The 16,896-nt window shown below is 37.5% G+C and overlaps 1 protein-coding gene across 1 annotated transcript; it reads right to left on the reverse strand.

Moving 5' to 3' along the window:
• Positions 1-2,476: 2,476 nt before the first annotated feature.
• On the reverse strand, positions 2,477-16,811 carry LOC146157309 (uncharacterized). The gene is made up of 8 exons (XM_083386844.1): positions 16,234-16,811; positions 14,138-14,439; positions 13,395-13,628; positions 12,599-12,883; positions 9,988-10,175; positions 8,808-8,910; positions 5,542-5,634; positions 2,477-4,491 (listed from the first exon to the last, which is right to left on the reverse strand). Exons 1-8 carry the CDS (start codon positions 16,557-16,559, stop codon positions 3,032-3,034), a joined length of 2,991 nt encoding a protein of 996 aa, XP_083242970.1. The 5' UTR covers positions 16,560-16,811; the 3' UTR covers positions 2,477-3,031.
• Positions 16,812-16,896: the final 85 nt, after the last annotated feature.

A 16,896-nucleotide genomic window follows, 5' to 3' on the forward strand; every position in this document is an offset into this window, starting at 1 on the left:
GTAACTATGCTTTATCAGCATCAATGTGTTGCGTTTAATGGAACGTTTTACAACTTTTTGCCATAACTTTTACTCAAACCAAGTTATATCAGTGGGATCTCTCTAAAAATGTTGCACGACATGGTTTACTTATTAGAGCAGGGGTTGTTAAAGTGGGGTCCATGGACCCCTTGGGGTCCGTGAACTAGTTTTAAGGGGTCCATGAAGGCCTAATTGAAATATTAGTGTATAATTAAGAAGTTACCATTTTTTCAAAGCAAACAATTTAATTAAAAATAAAACGGATTTGCACTGAATGTATTTAGACTCCATTTCACACTTTCACATTTTTGGACCGAAATCAGCAGATTTATGAAGTTTATTTGTATTGTGACGTCAATTTGTGACGTCATTTTTGAATTTTTTTCCCTCGCGTGGTCCATGCGAGGCAAAAAAAAATTGTAGGGGTCCGCGGTAAAAAAAGTTTAAGAACCCCTGTAATAGAGTAATAAAAAACATGTTTTCACTAAAACTATGTCATTATTTTTGCTCTTGCATAACCCAATAAACGATCAACATTGCGTGTTGAGGTTATTCTGTTACATTGTGGTGGAACAAAAACAATATAGTGAAGTAGAACCTTTTTATCCAAGCGATTTATTAAGAGCACACTTGTACTGGTATGTTCAGCATGGCTCAGTAAAAAACCTGATACGCTTATCTTAGTAAAAATTGATTTACAAAGTTTACTAAACAACTATCCTAGCATTAAAACAGAAAACCATAGTCATTTTTTATTTTTACATTGCCAACGTTTGTGGCCAAAGAAAGTATAGCAAGGGGCGCAGAATGACGTTTTAAAATGGTTATACTACGCATTAAAAATAACAACTTAACAAGATCCAATAAGTTGCTATAAAAACACAATCAAAATACACAATGCTAATCCTGGCCCAGTATCACTGTCCAAGGCCTGCTTACCCAAACATTCTTGTACGACAGCGAATATAAAAAAAACTTCCATGTTTGCCTTCGCATCTCAAAAAATGAATTATTGTAAAGTAAATTTAGCGAATTTATTTTAATTATTTAAAAAATAGCTCACCTTGAGTCGTTTCTCGACTGAGTGTAGATCGTGACGTATGTAAAGGGAATCTCGAAAGTTCGATAGGCGTAAGTCCAAGTAATCTCACGATCGCACATTCCAAAGTTAACGAAACTGTCCCGGATCAAAGTAGTCAGTTGATTGGTCACGATAGAACCTTTAATCACAAACATGAGGCGGTTTTCGTAGACTACGTTTTTGTGGCGGTGTTAAACATAACTATATACGTAGCTCATTTATTTAACTATACGTAGCTCATTTATTTATGTTTTTGGGCCTTATAATTGTTATTTATATTTGTTCATTTAATGAACAAGTGTTAAACTGAAATGTGTTTTCTTTATTGGGCTACTTAAATTAAAATGTTGCCATTATTATTTTTCTAATGTATATATTTTAACCACAAATTCGAACATTAATTTTAACTTCTATAACAAATTGATGACTGCTTTGTCATTTGACGGCTTTTACCTTAATTTGACTTACCTTCATTGTTGTATATTGGGTCAATTCGACACTCGCTGCAATCTACGTTGCTGTAAAGCAGCTCGGGACATTTCAGGTTTGTCACAATCTTGCCTCGAACCCTCAAAATGGTCAAAATGACCAGCAAAACTGACCGACTGACCATCGTACGCATGATACCTACTGTCCAAGCAAAAAACCGAACTGCTAACGGCCCTCTTAACTACTCCAAATACAGCCCTGGCACTGCTAAGATTATTAGCCTGCATGTAATTCTCCTCACTAAGACTACGTCATCTAGAAACCCTTTGTTGTCAACTTTCGGGTAAGAATATTTATCTCAGGATAAGGATAGGCCAGTGTTAATCTCATCCGATTCCCAAAGGATGCAGATTTCGACCTCCAAGCATCTTTTACATACTTGGGCGGCTCAATGCACCGACACTACTCCCTATAGACGATCAAATGGAGTGTTTTGCAGATAAACGATCGTTGCACTTCGACGTTGGGATTCTTTGATTTCATTGTTTCGATCTTATTCATGGCCTATTTTGTCGTACATTTTTTTTAAATTCGATACTACAAGTAAAATTGTAAACCATCGCATAAAATTTCTAAATTGTCTACAAATAAACAAAATAAAAATATATCCATGGCAGTCCACAAACCAAATAGTTCTAAATAATAGGAACATCGTATCTATTTTTCTAAATATTTCTAACTTTTGAATTGTTTTACCTTTCGTAAACACCTCAATGGAATTGAATATTTGTTATGTACAGCAAAACACATTTTATCGCGAACTGTGAAGTCGACGACCTTTTGGCCACAGTCTCACTACGGATGCATTATTTTTACGACTTTATCAATCAAGCAAATTGTACGTATGCATAAAAAAGTAAGTTACATTTTTCGTCTTTATTCGCAATAATAAAACGCCAAGACAACCATAAAAAACGAACAAACATGTTGTCATTTGTCCGAAGTGCAAATAATACTGACATGAAACTAAATGAACACTCAAGGACAAAATGGTTCAAGGTTGTAGTAACAAACGCACACAAAAATAATAAATTCTTATTAAGTTGTAACACTAATCTTTGGAATGTATAATAAAACAACATGTAAAACCAAAAATATTTTTTTTAAAAGATAAACAGAAATATATTTAATTTGCCGTGTAAAACAGGCATCGTCAGTTTCAGCAAAATAAAGATAGAAAAAAATGCAAAAACTTGTTGTTATTTCCTGTTGCTGTTTTTTTACCCGTTTTATAAACAGTCTTAAAATGTTATCTGTTTAGAAGCAATTTTTTATCTTTACCACCTAATTGTCTGCTGAGCCTACATTCAAAAGTGTGAAGGGCAATTTTTAACACGGCAGATTAATTCCAAACTTGATTTCTATACTACTCTTGATTTCCCACAAATTAAACACTGATAAGAAACAAAAAACAAACAAAACCAACAAGTTTTATGCATATCACGCAATTTCGGGGTTAACAAATCGTTCTGTGGAAGTCTGGTCGACACCACAACGTCCTAAAACCGGCACGGGCGCCAGTGCCTGCTTGTCCAGGTAATGTGCCTCAATCGCGCTTCTCTCGAAGTTGTTTAACAACGAGAACTTGTCCAGGTAGGTTTGGCACTCGGCCAAGTCTCGCGAGCCCGCTGGAGCGCAATCTGCGTTTTCGTGAAGTTCGGCAACTCGTTCCGACGGGATTATTCCGTCGTCGCGCGGTTCTGGGCTAGGCTCGCATTTGCCGTACCATGTTTTCGGCACGTACCCGTCACATGTGGTGTTTTCCGTCTTTGACGTTTGTTCTTGTCTTTCCTGGTTAAATCGATGCGTTTCGCCGAATTCGCGTTTCGTTGCTTCGTTAACCGTTTCCCTAGGAGTATCATCTAAGCACTTTTCCGTCAAAAAGTTCTCTCCGGGTTTGTTTTCTCGATACTCCTCACAGCGCATGTTGGGCCAGTCTTTCGTTTTATACTCGCCTTCGGCGACAGCGTCGTCTAGCGGTAAATCAAAATCGCACCTTTCGAGGCTTTCATCCGGTTCTGGAAAATCGACGCGGGATTGTTCTTTCAACATCGGCCAATCCTTCGGCTTGTAGCCATCGCATTCGGACTCATCATCTAAATGCGGCAAGGCTTCGTTTTCATGTTTTAACGACCCGAATCGTTCAGGGACGGTTGTGTGTTTTATGACTTCAGCTGAGCAGTGTAAACAGTCGCACCCTCTTCTGTTCAACGGCTCGTCTCCATCGCTGCTGTCATCAGCCGTGCACAGGTTAGGCGGCGAGCCTGGCAAGCCGCTGTCCGCAAACGAAAACGCTTTGAGCCGCGGCGACGGTTCCTCTTCTGATTCTACGGGAGTCTTTCTTGAATCCTTCGCCGACGGCGGGTAAAAAAACACCGGCCCGGATTGGATGCCGGAATCTGGCGAGATCACAGCCTGCGGGTCAGACTTCGGCGGGATTTCGATCATGCTAATCCCGCGGATTGGCACTTTGTCGTTTGGCACTTCAGTATTTTGCGTAACTTTGCCAGGCTTGTGCGCCGCTCGCTTTACATAGTTCCCCGGCGGCTTTGCCTTCTCAGTCTCAGCCTCGACCGAGACTTTGGTTTCGGCTTTGGTGTTGGACGGCGAGCGGCTGTGCTTTGCGAAGTTGATGGCGAAGAACGGCGAAACGGGAAGACCGTTGCGCTCCAGGTAGGGAAGGTCGCAGTCGTCCACGCAAACACCGCTGTCACCACTGTCCCCGCCGTGGAGTTCGTTGCGCCGCTGATCCTTTAGAGATGCTGGTAGGATGTGCTGTTTGTGAAGAGAGTTGTCGCTGGTTTGCGACTGCGCACCGCTGCTTCCAGCGCTACTACTGCTGCTGCCCACACCGGAATCGAACGAAGTGTTCTGGCGCGATTTCCCGAATCTCTCGCCGTCTGAAGGAGAAAAACGAGTTTACTCATTGGTGTACTAATTTTTTAAGCCTGCGTTAGTATCGTGTTATCTTAAGTGGGTTTGTTACCCGGTGGAAGTCATCAAAGCGTGTGGGGCGAAATATATGGTTGGATTTTGTTTCGGTTTTCGGCACACAGGTAATTTTGACATCTCTGTTTTTTGTAAAACAAAAGAAAAAATATAGTAAACAGGCTACAACATTTGTATTTTAGGCTTTCTAGACCAAAGGTACCTACTGTTTCATACTTTTGAAATATGTATAAGGAAGCATATCAGCATTCAACAAAAGCAGCAAAAATATTAATTTTACTCTCGATGGGAGTTGTTGAACGTTTTTGCAAGTTTAAAATTTATCTTGGTGTTAATGATTTAGACTGGGACGACTTGACTTACTGATTGTTGTAATTTAGGCGGCATTATTCAATGATGATTGACTTTGTTTTTATGCGAATGATTGGAATGCCATTTTAAAATAACTTTTGCAACACTGTACTCGGAAAAATTGTGAGTTTGGTGGCTAACAAAAATAATTCCTTGGGTTCTTCCTATTGGTTAGAAGTATACTTAATCCGTTAAACCATTCAAATGGTAATTTAGTACAGAGATTGATTTATGGAGAAACTTCTCGTATAAAATATGCTAAAACGAAATATGGTCAATGCATTTTTTTGTAAATTACCAAACCAACCAAAATTTTTTTGTAAATTACCAAACCAACCAAAAAAATATAACACTTGTTTGGTTATGTAAGAATAGGACCTAAAAATAACAAAACACGTATGGTAAAATAGTTCTCATGATTGAAACGATAAACATCACACGACTGCATGGCGAAAAACGGAAACGTGCATTAGGAACTCATGCTATTTTCTCCGAAGCCACTTTGATGCTACCGATAACAAATATCTGAGGATGAGCAAAACGAGCCAACCCGTCACAACTTTCAATTGCAGTACTGACTGACTACTGTGTATACGCTATGGTTATCCACTCCAAGTAGCTCTATGCACATTAGGCTATTTATAACTCACCGTAGGCCGGGTTGAGGTATGCACGCGGGTCGTCGATAGAATTTTTCAACCGCGGCTCCGAAATTTTCGCATTCGTGAAGCAGTCGTTCCGATCTAAAAAAGAAAAATTCTGTTTTGAATATTGCCAAGAATAAATGAATAGGTGTGGTCAGGGCGAAAGAGGAACACCTTTCTTGTCGAAAAAAATCAAACAATGACGTCACAAAGTCACGTCATAACTGAACGTCTAAATGATGTAACCTTAAAAAACCTGTGGTTATCGTTCGATTAAATGCACGAACATGCAACTCAAATTTTGGTTTAAATGTATTCAAGGACACATTCGAGCTTTCGGTGTCATTCACCCTGAAGAACGCGATTTGAATAGGTTGCCGAAACATTGGTTTATAGTTTTTTGTTTTGTTTTTATGCAAAATTTACTGCGAAAAAAGATGAAAATTTTAGAGGACGTTTAAAGTTAAATTTGCTTTGCGACATTGGTTTACAGTTCCAAGTACCAGAGGAGCTGTTTTTGATTGGTATTACAATGCCAGGTATAGCAAGCAACAGTTTGTATATTCGAGGAGATTGCGGGATGGCCCGGTGAAAGACCGTGTTGGCTTACTATCACCAGTGGGTTTTGTAAAGCTTCTTCATCACACCTCGCGCGCTTGATTTGCAATCTTTGAAGCTGTATTTTACTAATCGGTTTATTCTACTCTTTTATGAGTTTTATAGTTTGTGTTATGATTTGTATAGTTATGTGTTTATTTCTACTCCGTCATTCATTGCAGTTTGTGTTACAAATCTAAATTGTATTTTCGACGGGTCTGTATTTTAAACAAATCATTGGCAGCGTTTTTGTGAGTTGAACATCCAACAGGGAACTCTAATAGCCTAAAACTTATCATTGTTTGACAAATTTAAGAGTTACTTTATGCTTTAAATTCATACAAAAATCACTGAGGATAGAGGGGGTTATGGAAATTTAGTAAAAAACATCAAAGTGTCGTCTTGGGTGTATAAAACCGTTAGGGCTTAGATTTTAGTTAGTTAGGACACATGTTGTTCTTATAAACCATTTAAAATGCCCTAATTTAAACTTTATACCGCAAAACGTTCATTTAATTTTGGAAAATACCGTATTCGCCTTGCAAATGACATGTAGACAAACATGCAAAATTTTCATGCACACTTTCAATTAGATTAAATAACCGAAATAATTATGGTTCTAATCGATTGCCCTGTGTTCTAACGGCGATTGCGAAGTTGTAAATACTAATTGTTACACATTGGTGTACTTTAAGACAACTAAAGAAAGTCGTTTCACCCTTATTTATACCTCAAAACAAACAAAGTCATCGCATCAAAATTTACAAAATAGTAGTTTTACCTAACTTACTTTTGTTTAAAAGTTAACCGCGTTTTCTCAAAATCTTTTCAGTGCACCATGTGCTGAAATATTTTCAGAAATACTGTTTTAAATGGAACTGGGTTCTTGTTATGTGGACGTCTGTCAATGCCAACTGGCCGAATGTACAGATGGTATAGCCCCGGGGCAGGTCTTTTTTTGCAATCGTCTCTTTCCGAGTGACACCAAGGTAAAGAAATTGCGTCGCACGAATTACTCTATTTGTGTCGATCTACTAAACCAGTGATTCTCAAACTGTGTGCCTCGAGAGATTGTCAAGTGTGTCGCGAAACTTTTTGTTATTTCGGAAAAAGAGACTATTTGTATTACCAATAGGGCAATAGGCATACACCCAAACATTTTAGACGTAAATACGCACTATTCGTTACAACTTGTTAATTTCGAGACATTTACAAATAGTTTGTAATGTGATAAGAGCGATTGTAAAATTACTCTGATGTTCTTCTGTTAAAAGTGTGCCGCGAATGAGTTAAGATTTTTTAAGTGTGTTGCGAGACAAAAAAGTTTGGGAACCATTGTACTAAACCATGTATCTGGTATTTCAGCTGTGCGACAATAGAATTTTTTCTCACAATGTTCAATTGTGAATATTAAGTTAAATCGGGTTCTGCTTTTGTCTTTGTTAAGTCCTTTAAAGTTTAACTTTACCTAATCGGCTTGAAATCCGTTTTTACACAAGAATAAACCGCGTCCAAAACTTTAATAGGCCTCTCGTCCTTTTATACCATTTTATTACTTTATGTGTCTCCTTTATTTAGCTTTAGTTATAAGTGTCTAACTATATTTACGACCAATTTTAATACAATAAAATATGTCGTAAACCGCAAGTATTAAATATTTAGCTTAACAAAGTACTTTTTAATGGCAAATAAAAATATTACACTTTATTGTGCTCATAAGAAAATAATAATTATAAATAAAATAATATTACTCATTGTAAAAAAAGTAAACCTTGATCCCATAAAAAAAACATCTTTCACGGTAGAGGAGTGGAAATTTTAGCTGAATTATGCACTGACTAAATAATTGGAGAATTTCGATTTTTTTATTTGTTTGATTTTATTTGTTTCGGTGCATAATGTAAAACTCGGAAAATTTTCGCGGCTTTGCGCCAATACTTGCGCCCAATTATTCTCGAACTACAGCTGTGAAATTTTATTTTCAATGAAATTCCAGTTCGAACTACCTTAGTTATTTCAGGTGAACAACAAGCGCCGAAACGAAAGCAATGCGTCACCAACAATTTTCAAGTTTTGCGTATTCAGCATTTAGCTTACGTTTCCCAGCCTTCAAAGTGCGGTATTTCGCCTTACTGTTTGCGCCATTTCCAATTTCCGACCGTAATCGTGTTTTTGCATAGCAGCAAGCTTAAAGCGCTATCTCCTAAATCAGTGTTTTTTAACCATTTTCGCGCTCGTACCCTTTGAGCTTTCATGAAATTTTCTCGTACTACAATGGCCGACGAGAAAAAATAAAATTGTAATAATAGGAACTAAACTCAGTGTATTTATAACTTACGTGTTGAATGCATAAATTAAAACAGTCTTGTAAGTTCAACAATATTAACAACACACAAACAATCATTCGATTTACTAATGGCTTTTTGTTGTTGCTTTTGTAAATTACGCATTCTTCTCAAATATGCCTAAACAGCGCATAATTTCACATTTCATGTCGTACCCCCTGCTTTGTTGCTTCGTACCACCAAGGGGTACCTGTACCCCTGGTTAAGAACCCCTGTCCTAAATCGTCGCAGGCGAGTGGCGCGGTTTTGGCGCACTAATATACCGCAACTTAATCTCTGAGTGATCGTGGAAGATTAAGTAAAGCGACAACACACAGTGGAAGGCCTTACCTTTCTTGACTTGGTGGTATTCGTACACATCCACCACTTCTTTCGAGCTTAAACTGCTTCTCCTTGACGCCAAAGTATCGAAATCTTCGTCCATCATTTTCCCCTGAAAGTTTAAGGGTGGTTGAGATTATATTGAACAGCTATTTGCCGACCTCAATCTATTTTGGGTACCGTATGCACGGATCTGTAATGTAGCTTGAAAATGAACCCACATTAACTTATGAAGACGTTTGTAACATCTTAATCAAGATGTTTTCAATCTACTCGACCTTTTATGACTTCCAATTCATTTTATCAATCAATTTAGTTTGGTCGCGAAGAAAGTTAGATCTCGGAAATGGTTTAAATCGAGCTGACATTAATATTCTATTGCATATAGTTTCTCATAAAAAGATAATATTTTGAAGTTGTAAGGTTATTAGTTCTTTTACAAAACTATAACTACTATACAGTACACTATACACGGATCTGTAACGTAGCTTGAAAATGAACACAGATTAACTTATGATGATAAAGTGTGTATGGAAACATCGAAGATGATGTCGACTTATTCGGCCTATTTGAATTTGACATTCATTTCCAAGTTAAAGTTCAAGTAAAAAATATTTTAAAAATAATATCAGGCCATGCAAACTTGTAACCGTTTCACTTAGTATAACTGATTTACGTTTCTGTTTATACAAGAAAACGTCTTGATTAAATAACTTAGTGATCCACATTTGCCTAACGCGAGGAATTATATATTAACTTGCAGTTATTTTGTCATAAGAACATGGGTTTCAATGTATTAACTAAACCCATTTTCAAAATGAAATATTTCAAAACTCAAGGTGCTGATTTTATATGAACCAGAACTGTATTTATGTGTATATAGTAATTTAAGAAATATATGTTAAACCGCAGTTATTTTGCCATAGTAACATGGGTTTTAATGTATCAACTAAACTAAACCCATTTTCATAAGGTTCCAAAACTCGAGGTTGGTGTTTTTTCAATGAACCGGAAATGTATTTATGTGTATATAGTAATTTAGGAAATATACAATGAACCGCAGTTATTTTGCAATAAGATCATGTGTTTTAATTTATCAACTAAACCCAGCGCAGTTGTCGTTCCAAAAGTAACTCGACACCTTCATAACCGGACTTAATGACAAAACTTCAGTAATTTTTTGACTCACTAATCCTCCAGGTAGCTCTCTCGTGTCCTTGATCATCTTGTCATATCTCCTCTTGCACCTCCACATAAGAGTGATGATCACTCCCAGGATGCAGGTGGATCCCACTGAGCAAACGATGATGATGATCATAGCGGTGTGAAAATCCTCACGCGTTATTTCGGGGGTCTCTTCTGACTCGAGGTAGGTCGCTATTGAAACAAAGCAAACAGTTGTGTTAGTCGTAGCCTAATAAGAATATCAAAGCCCATACAGAAGTAGGTATCATTATGAACGTTGCGAATAACTCTGATCTTGAAATTGAATAAAGAGTTATTCGAAACGTTAAAAATGATACCTACTTCTGTATGGGCTTTGATATTCTTATTACGTCTTACTACAACCTATAACCATTATGCTCCAAAGTTGTGTTAGTCTTCTGTTAAGTTTGTGGCTTTGCGACTAAACAATGATTTAAACAAGACGTTTTGAAACAACTGAATCCGAATCAGGGCAGTTGTCCCACCTCAAAAAATCACGGGATCATACGATATAACGCTTTTGAATATTTTTGACTACCAACAAGTATTTTTTTAAACAATTTTCGATCTTGAGCAATTATCACCTAAAATCCACCAAAACTATGCATTTTTAAATCATACTAAGTTTTGTATATCCATCTTCCATTGTAAATTATGGCACTTTAACGAAACACGCTTATAAGACCAGTTATACAGGTTCAAGTATTCAAGGCAAATGACTTATGAGTTCATTTAAAGACTTCATTTAGGTTTTTCAGTTCAGTCGTTACAAAACTAAATAGAACGTCTTGAAAGCACACTAGACTATTTATGTTTAGTAGAATGCTTAACAAGGTGGTTTGAAAAACAACAAAATCAATTTAATGGTTTGAAAAACAACGAATTTAATAAGCGGCGTATGAAAGAGATTTCCTCCAAATTGTAATTGACCCCTGACCTTGCTTTTTTGAGTAGGCGTCCTAATGGATCGCCAACTTAAAAACTAAGTAATTTTACCAATTGTATCGCACATTAACGTAGTGCAAATAAAGTTACACCCTAGGAAGTCTATTCCTGCCTTTATAATTACCGCAATTAGCTCTACATTTCCTCGTGTTTTGTATTTCGTCTCTGAAGCTCCTTGGGCTTGTCGTGCTAATTACAGCGCTAAAGGGTATTGTCACGTACAATTGATCTACTGATTGTTGGTTCTTAAAATCGCAGCAATGCCGGGTCCCATCACGACAACACGTACAAAGCGGCGTAAACCGGTATTGATGCAATTTTTCACATATTTAAACTCCTATTTGGGTACACTATCCACGGATCTGTAGTGTAGTTTAATAATGAATTTAAAATCCAAAAAGTTTCAGTAGATCGACATCATTTTAATTAAGACGTTTTGATCAAAATATTGATCTACTCGACCTTTTTGGCTTTGCAATTTATTCTTAAACTCTTATTATATCGCCTTGAAAGCATTGTTAAATTCGAATATCAGTTTATACAGATTTTGTTACCACTAGAAAACACAATAACTGTAAAGCGGCTTGTGTCCTGTAAAGTCGCTGTAAGGCTACATTTTTTTAATTTGTGTTTTACATTTGACATCTTCGTCAACGTTAAAACGTCGCGATTGGTTGTCGAAAATTGAAGAATCAATGTATAGTTTGAGTTATTGAAGTAAACCCTGAACTGCAGTTGTTAACATTACGCTGGCGTCTATGAGATTTGAAGTTGTTTCACCTAAAGCTATAGGGTCGTTAAACGATAGACCACACATTTCTAATTGTCTATATCCTTAAAAAAAATAGGAAATATAGTGGTGTATATTTTACTTATATGAGAGTCAAACAAATCACACCAAAAACTCCCAAAAAATGTTCTGTCTATAAACCGGTTTCGAACTTGCTACGTATGTCGGGATGTCTAAGATAGCCTAACTCAGTCCTCCGCAGCCGGTGTGCCCGGAGACCATGCCAGGTGTGCCGCGACGTTCCCGGAGTCGTGTTACTTGTTATTTTAAGGTTACCGGTACGCCTACTTTTTATCAGTCGAATTAGCGTATATCTTATCAAGGCAGGTATTTTAATCTTATTCGATAATTCCCAGGTTTAATTTTATGAACTTTCTGTAATGTTTAAAACTTTTTTTAAGACCTAGGTTATCTTCTATTACCGGAAATCAACTATTAACATAGGTTTCGTTAACTGACTCAACTACCAGGAGTATCTTACAATTTAATCTCTATTTTCGATCGCCGAAATTGCAAACAATGCAAATTTACTGCAAAAAAGTTGTTTAAAAATCACCTTGCTAGCCATAAGACGCAGCACACTTCATAGCAGTGGTTCTGTTGGCCTCGAAGAACTTTTTGAATTTATAGGAAACAACTAATTGGTATTACGAAAAGGATTCAGACAAGCATGGGGACGTAAACGCACAACATCCTTTCGAATACTGGTGATAATATATCTTTTGGGCGTTAAGTAAGGTTCGCGTCAATGTCCAACTGTTTTGGAGTGTTAAAAACATTCGCGAGTTTTATGTATAAAGTTCTCCACAAGCTGAAAAAAATTGAAGAGCACTACTCTACTCTTTTCCCCAAGACTAACCGTTGTGTGGCATGCACTTGACTTGCACCGAATCCGAAGCGTTCATTGTAGCCCACAGCACCAGGCAAGTAAAGGTGCTGTTATCGGGGTTGGGCGACGACATGTTGTACACGCTGCTGTTCCTAAAGCTCCTGCTGGTGCAGTTTACGGGCTGCATGAAGGTGCTCTCGTGGTAAAGGGTGTTTCGCTTGTAGTGGTAGCCAGGCATCTCGAATACACCGCGGTTGAAGAGGGCGCTGTCAATGTTGTATGGCGACACTTCTTCACGGTCCTTCATCACCACGGCTGGAAAGGGTAAAGTGTTGGCTACTAGTCAATTTCGTCCTTATTCTTTAAAATGTCTTTCCTTTTTACAGCCCCTCTTGCTCAAGAGGTTCCAGTCAAGTCATTCGTAAAACAGCTCAAGTCCAAGTCAAGTCATTTCTAAAATAACTTATGTCCAAGTCAGGTATTTTTAAATAAATAACAAGGCATAATTAGAGCAAGACAATTCCAAGTCAAGTCTTTGTCATAAAAATTATAGTTTTGTGTTCGACTGTGAGCAATAAACCAACTAAACATACCAAAAATCACAATATACAGCAAGCAAATGGTTTTTATCGAAAAATAAGGACAAATAACCAAAAATAATAAAAAAATGCCTAATGAAAACACTTAATTTCATCTAAGTTGTTTGTCTAAACGAATTAAGTAAAGTAAAGTCATTTGAAAACAGTGACTTAAGTGCACATTGGCCAAGTCATTACAGCACTGATATTTTGAAACTATCAATTTCAGCACACTCGATAAAATTTACCTTTCGACTCCTGGAAGACACACACATAGTTGTACTTTATCGCGTCAAGGCTACGAACTTGTTCAATGATACGCGGCCCATCGTACTTCTGAAAGGTGATTTGCAAAGGTGGCGGGTCTAAGTATCCTGTTCGTCCAACAACAGGGTCAAAGGGCAAAGAGTCGGGGGTAGATTCCGGATGTCTACTGATTGCAATTATATCCGATCCGATATCCGATCCGGAAAATGTTGGTTCTTTAATAGAAAATTTATAAATAAATCCTCAGCATTGTTTAATTTACTTTAATAGTTCAAATCACTCTGGAAACAATGGAATTTTATATAGTCGTTAGCAATTTAGCCAAACGTAACGCGAGTTTTACTAGGTTTTACCGCTGTTATCGACATTAGTGTGATAAAACTAAGGTTTCAGTTGCATATTTGTGCACGACATAGAACAATAATCTTAAATTTCCTAATTAAGGTTGCTTGTTTTAAACGTCCTGCAATGACGTACCTGTATGACGTCATTTCTAAAAACTGTTAGCGTTCCGTTAAGAAAACTATTTCTACTCCTGCGCACAACTATAGGTATCACTCATGGAATATTAAAGAGATATTTTTTTTTAGTTATAAGAATATGGTTTCTCAGTTTAATAATGAACCTGGTTAGATGAACATTTTTTTAGATCACAAGGCTGTAATCCTAAGAGATTTTCACCGTTTTGCCACGTTTTAACATCAATACCGTATTCGTTACTCACCCATAAAATGGTTTCGCGATGGCGCAAACCGTGAGGGCACCCTGATACTATCCACGTTGTTCTGCGAAGGTACTTTGGGGGAGTACCAAAAAGGGTTCTTGACCGTCGAGGTCATAGTGGTAGTCGTTGTAAAAACGTCGTCCTTGCAAAAGGAACGGATGTCCTCTTGAACCCAACCAAATGACCTGGCGCCGAAAAGCGACAGGCCGAAGTAGACGTCCATGGGCAGCGGATGTAGTTTGCTCGTACACGATTTGTCACTTAGCGGAACTTCACAACACCCAGGAAGCGGCTGCATTGTTCTGCGAAGAATGTATTGCGTTTAGACCGGGCCTTCAAACCTTTGGTCAACCTTTTGCTCAAAAAGGTCGAGTAAATCGACATTATTTTGATGGGACGTTTCGATACGTACTTGAGTGTGTCATCATCAGTTAATGTCATCAGCACACTAACTAATGATGATACGATTGCGAATCGAAACGTCTTTTTCAACATAATGTAGTGGTTCCCAAACTGTGGTACGCGAGAGTCTTTCAGGTGGTACGCGACTAACTTCAGCATACGTATAAATTTCGAAAACGTTCAACTTTTAAAACTTTCAGATTGGGTAATTTACCGTGCTGCGTTTTAGTTCTCTTTAACTTGAGGTTTCGCGCGTTTATGACGTAACACTTATCTTGTTCAAGATAATAAAACGCTAATTGTTAGCTGATTCAATATATATGTAGTAATAAACTAATAGTGAGCTCTGTGTAGTATTGTCGTATGTATTGACCAGTTGGTGAAGAAAAACAACTATCGCATTAAACCTTGGGTTTTGTTTAATTTATGGCTTCTTTGTCTTCCTGGTATGGCGTTTGGTAAAGTTTAATTCTGCTTACATGCTCTTTTTCTTTTGTATAATATGCTAAAATAGTTAAAATTTAAGAAATTCTAGTAAGGTGTAACTTAGGTGGTACATCAACACTGTACAAAAGCTCAAAATGGTACGTGAGAAAAAAAGTTTGGGAATCACTGACATAATGATTTACTCGACCGATTTGCCTTGTCATTAGAGATTCGTTATCGAGCTACATTACAGATCCGTGCATAGTGCAGCTTCAGTCTACAACATGCCTACTGTTTCAACTAAACCCAAATATAGTTGTTTCGTCGTGATAACCTACCCACAGAACCAAGTCTAAATAATCCACCTAATTAACAGAAAAGTGTGTCCCACAAATAGGACATTAAGGTGATACAAACCTGCAGTAACATATTCTAAATGCCTTATCAAATACACTATATAATTTCACGCTGAACTATTTAAATTGCGATGATTGAACGCTTAATAAATTTCTTGTTTTAACAACGTTTTCGCTCTAACCAGTTTAGTGAGATAAACCAAGGAATGTAGAGCTATACTTTTAGACCATACAGCATTAGGCCGAATAATAAAATCTGATAAACATTTATAACTCAGTTGGACTAAAAAAATAAATAAATATGGATTTTATTCCAAATTTGTGTAGTCGATTTGAAGCAGCTCCTCCAGAACGACTTCCGCCCATGAAACAAGTGTAGTCAGAAGTTCCATTTTTGTCAAATAAAACGACCATGTTCTGCCTGGATGCCGGCTCTTACTTAACAGCCTTGTATTTTACCAATCCATGTGACATTTTATATATATATATATATATATACAGCATTCGATTCTCACATGGGGTGGCATATAACTCATCTACGCACGATACGTGGATCGGAAATATTCAAAGCAATGCTATTCCACATTTACTTTAGAGTGTGCGGTCTTAAAAGTTTCAATCGAATTTGGGGCTTTACTGTTGTTAATTGCCCCGATTTATCAAAGTTGGGACTCGAATAATCTTCGTAGATTTTACTCGATTCACTAATCTGACTCCAGGCAAGTAAATCATCTCCGTTGAGTCCTGAGTCAGGCTCCGACACCGCAGCCCTGTGTTGTTCTGTACAACAATGAATCGTCGTACTATTCCGCGAGAATCCACTATTTGGTTCACCTACATGCCAATCGATCGTTACTGACTTAAAAAGCCAAGTTTAGGACTTTTTTACCCTCAAACAAAGCAAAATCTTACGTGTTATCCGTCTGGACGTAAACGGTGATCATCATGTGTCTTGCCTCTTCCACAGCTTTGCTATAGTTCCAAGTCAGCTTGCCGCAGTTGTCCTCGACAAACATAATCTGGCACTGGCCGATGTAGCTATCCAGCTGCTTCGTGAAAATATTGCCATCTTCTCTTTTCACTAACTCGCTTCGGTTAGCAGGAAAACAAGTCTCGGAGCAGGTTTGTCTGTTGCTGCTTTCGTCCAGCGGACATGTTATCGTTTTATCCGAGACTCCGAGGGTTGACGTAATTGCCGCGACCAGGATAAACACGGCCCAATAACGCAACAAATCCATTGGCGTCTTTTAATGTTAGCGGCGGTAGACGTCTACTCTGCCAGCAAATTTAGTTAACTTTACCTGTGTGCAAACGTGAAAAACATTGCGATGTACGTTCAACTTTTGTTAGTCGGTTTGAAGCAGTTAAATTGTCACTAACTTCTCTGAACTCACGTCAAGTTCCAGTCAAGTCATTATAAGACGTCAAGTCATTGGTATAAACATAAAATATTATACATTGTAAGCAAATTGGTTTCCGTACAAAAATTAAAATAAGTAACCCAATTACTGAAAACACTTAATTTCAATCTAAGTTAATTGGCACAATGACTTAAGTCTAAATCAAAAAGACTTA

The sequence above is a fragment of the Ascidiella aspersa genome, chromosome 4 (genome assembly GCF_963924565.1).
Source record: "Ascidiella aspersa chromosome 4, kaAscAspe10.2, whole genome shotgun sequence".
In the NCBI taxonomy this organism is placed as follows: domain Eukaryota; kingdom Metazoa; phylum Chordata; class Ascidiacea; order Phlebobranchia; family Ascidiidae; genus Ascidiella; species Ascidiella aspersa.